Genomic DNA, 2,981 nt, shown 5'->3' with positions numbered 1-2,981 from the left:
GCGGGGTTCTAGGAGCCTGGGCGCCTGGGTTCCCTGCAGCTCTGGGCGTGGAGATAGGGCTGGGGGATTGGGTGGCAGGGGTGGAGGTCCAGATACCTGGGTTCTCCCTGGGTCTGGGAGGGGAATGGAGTGATTGGGGTGGGTCTGGGAGCCCGGACCTGGGTCCTTTCTGCCTCTGGGAAGGGAGGGGACGGGGGCAAGGAGTCCCAGATGTCTGGGTCCATCCCACTTACCTGACCACGAAGTAGGTGATGCCAAAGTCGGGCAGCGCCTGCCACGCCTTCAGGAAGCGCATCTTGGCTTCGGTCAGCGAGAGCTGGGCCACGTTCTGGTAGGCCTCCAGCACACGTGGGGTTAACTGTGGGGGGTATGGGGGGCACCATCAGCCTCCCAAGCTAAGCAGGGTCCTGGGTGGTCCCAGTGTGGATGGAAGACCACCCAGGAACTGGGCTTAGGGGGAGGGGCCCTTTGCTCTTATCCCCCATAGGGGGTACTGTGCTGGGGGTGTAATCCAAGGGTAGCCCTTCCCCTTGCGACCCTAATTTAGCCTTGGGTTATTCTAGGTTATCCCTCACTAATACAGATTATCCCCTATTTGTCCCCTCTGCCCCAGGGTTACTCCACCCAGCAGTCCCTGCTATCCTGGGTGCCCCCTATAGCTTCCCCATCTATCCCCACTGTCCCAGGAAAACCCCATGTATGTTTCCCCTATCCCAGGATAACCCCCCATGTGTCTTTGTTGTCCTGGGATAACCCCCCATCTATCCCAAAATAACTTTCCATGTGCCCCCACTATCCGTGTAAGTCTTTGTCAGACCCCACTCTCCTGGGATAAACCCCCATCTATCCCCACTATTCTAGGATAACCCCATACATGTCCCCATTATCCCAGGATAACCTTTTTGTCTGTCCCTACTATCCCAGAGAAACTTCCCCCATATATCCCAGGATAACACCTGTATATATCCGAGCTATCCTGGGATAACCTCCACTGCCTCCCCCCCGCCCTGCCCTCCAATTTACCTGTTTGGGCTTGAACTTCTTCTGGTAACGTGGAGGGAAGAGCCAGGTGGGCCCTGCTCCATCAGGGGCAGGGGTGGGGTTGGCAGTGGGGCCAGAGATGGAGCCAGCACGCTGCAGCTGCAGGAAGGCCAGGATGTTCTGGACTTCGGCCCTGTAGGTGCTGTCGGCCATGGTGCGGCCCCGGGCAGCCAGACGGCAGGCACCCATCCAGTGGGCGTATTGCTTCTCCTGAGGGGCGGGGCAACAGCTGGAGGTGGGGCATCGCCCAGGGGGGTGGGACTCCTCTCCTCCCATTCCTGTTTGTCCCCACTATCCCAGGCTAGCCAGTCTGTCCATACTATCCAGGGATGAATGGTTTCCTGTCTGTTGCTACTATCCTGGGATAATGCAGTTCTCATCATGATACCACTATCCCAGGACAACCAATGGCTGCCTTTATTATCCCGGGATAACCCACTGCCTGTCTGTCCCTTCTATCCTGGGATGATGTCCCTTCCCCCCTTCATCTGTCCCCACCTTCCTGGATAATCTGCTTCTCATCTGTTTCCACTGGCCTGGAATGATTTACTTCTCATGTGTCCCCACTATCCCAAGATTACCACTGCTGTCTTCATTATCCTGGGATATAACCCACTTTTTTTCTGTTCCCACTGTTCTGGGATAACCACAGGCTGGCCTTATTATCTTGAGATAAATCTCATCTCTCACCACTATCCTGGGATAACTATTGTCTGGCTCCATTATCCCAGAATAAATTGCTTCTCATCTGTCCCTACTAATCTAAAATAAGGTATTTGCCATCTGTGCCCACTATCCTGGGATAATCACTATCTGGCCCTACTGTCCCAGGATAAATTGTCTTCCATCTGTCCCCAGTATTCCAAGATAAATCACTTTCTGTTTGTCTCCACTATCTTGGGATAACCAGGATCTGACCTTATTATCCTGAAATATCTCACGATAGTGGGAATAGACAGGCAGTGGGTTAATTCCCTTCCCCACTGTTGATCCCCACTATCTCAGATTAGCACACCTTTCTGTTCCTTCTTTCCTGAGATAAATGACCCCCCGGCTGTTCCTGCTGTCCCAAGATAGCACAGATGGGGTGGAGACACCCCAAGGGGGTTATCTCATGGGATAACCTCCCCGTTTGTCCCAGTATCCCAGAATAAGTTTTCTACATCTGGCTCTGCCCCATCTGTCTCTGTTATCAAAGGCTAACCTCCCCCTGTTCCCATTATCTTGGGATATGTCCTCTACATATATCTCGGCCCACTTTTGCCTCTGCTATCCCAGGTTAACTCCATCCCCCATCTGCCTCTGCCCCCACCCCCATCTATCTCCACTATCCCAAAATAAGTCTCCTATATCTGGCTCTGCCCACATATGTCTCCATTATCCTAAGATAGATGCAGAATAACTTCTCTCTGTCCCCACTACTCCATGACAACCTCCCCCCTGTCTGTCCCCACTACCCCAGGATAAGTCTCCTATATCTGTCTCCACCTGTATCTGCCTCCACCACCCTGGGAAAACCTCCCCCCCATCTGTCCCCAGTATCCTGGGATAAGTCCGTTACATATGGATCCACCCACATCTGCCTCTGCTATCCTGGGATAACCTCCCATCTGTCCTCACCGTCTTGGGGTAACTCACTCACACTTGGCCCTGCCCCCAGGGAGGCGCTGCCCCCTCACTCACGTCCTGGCAGCGCAGATGCACCTCGCTCATGCCCTCGGGTGATGGCACCAGCAGTTTGATGCAGAATTTGCCCCCCGATAGGTTGACATCCGGGACCACCTCACAGCCTGGGGGTAGGGCCAGAGGGTGCAGGGTTAGCTGTGGGTGGGGCTTAACAGGTAGGTCCAGAATGGGGCAGAGCAAGTTGGGGTAGGGCTAATGGTGAAGGCATGGGGCGGGGTTATTGGGGGCGGGGCTAGAAAGGAAGGTGGCAAGGA

At 54.5% G+C, this 2,981-nt stretch overlaps 1 protein-coding gene across 1 annotated transcript in view; it reads right to left on the bottom strand.

Annotated features, from left to right (window-relative positions):
- The window catches only part of LOC109301985 (fermitin family homolog 3-like), a 12,706-nt gene extending 9,848 nt beyond the window's left edge, over positions 1–2,858 (bottom strand). The window contains exons 1-3 of the mRNA XM_019523413.1: positions 2,725–2,858; positions 1,024–1,251; positions 230–358 (exon numbers count right to left, since the gene is read on the bottom strand). Coding sequence (XP_019378958.1) covers positions 230–358; positions 1,024–1,251; positions 2,725–2,754 — 387 coding nt within the window. The 5' untranslated portion in view covers positions 2,755–2,858. The remainder of the gene's footprint in view (positions 1–229; positions 359–1,023; positions 1,252–2,724) is intronic.
- Positions 2,859–2,981: the final 123 nt, after the last annotated feature.

Source organism: Gavialis gangeticus, unplaced genomic scaffold (assembly GCF_001723915.1).
Source record: "Gavialis gangeticus isolate Ggan-Ray unplaced genomic scaffold, GavGan_comp1, whole genome shotgun sequence".
Taxonomy (NCBI): Eukaryota; Metazoa; Chordata; order Crocodylia; family Gavialidae; genus Gavialis; species Gavialis gangeticus.
This window is presented reverse-complemented; position numbering and strand designations above follow the sequence as displayed.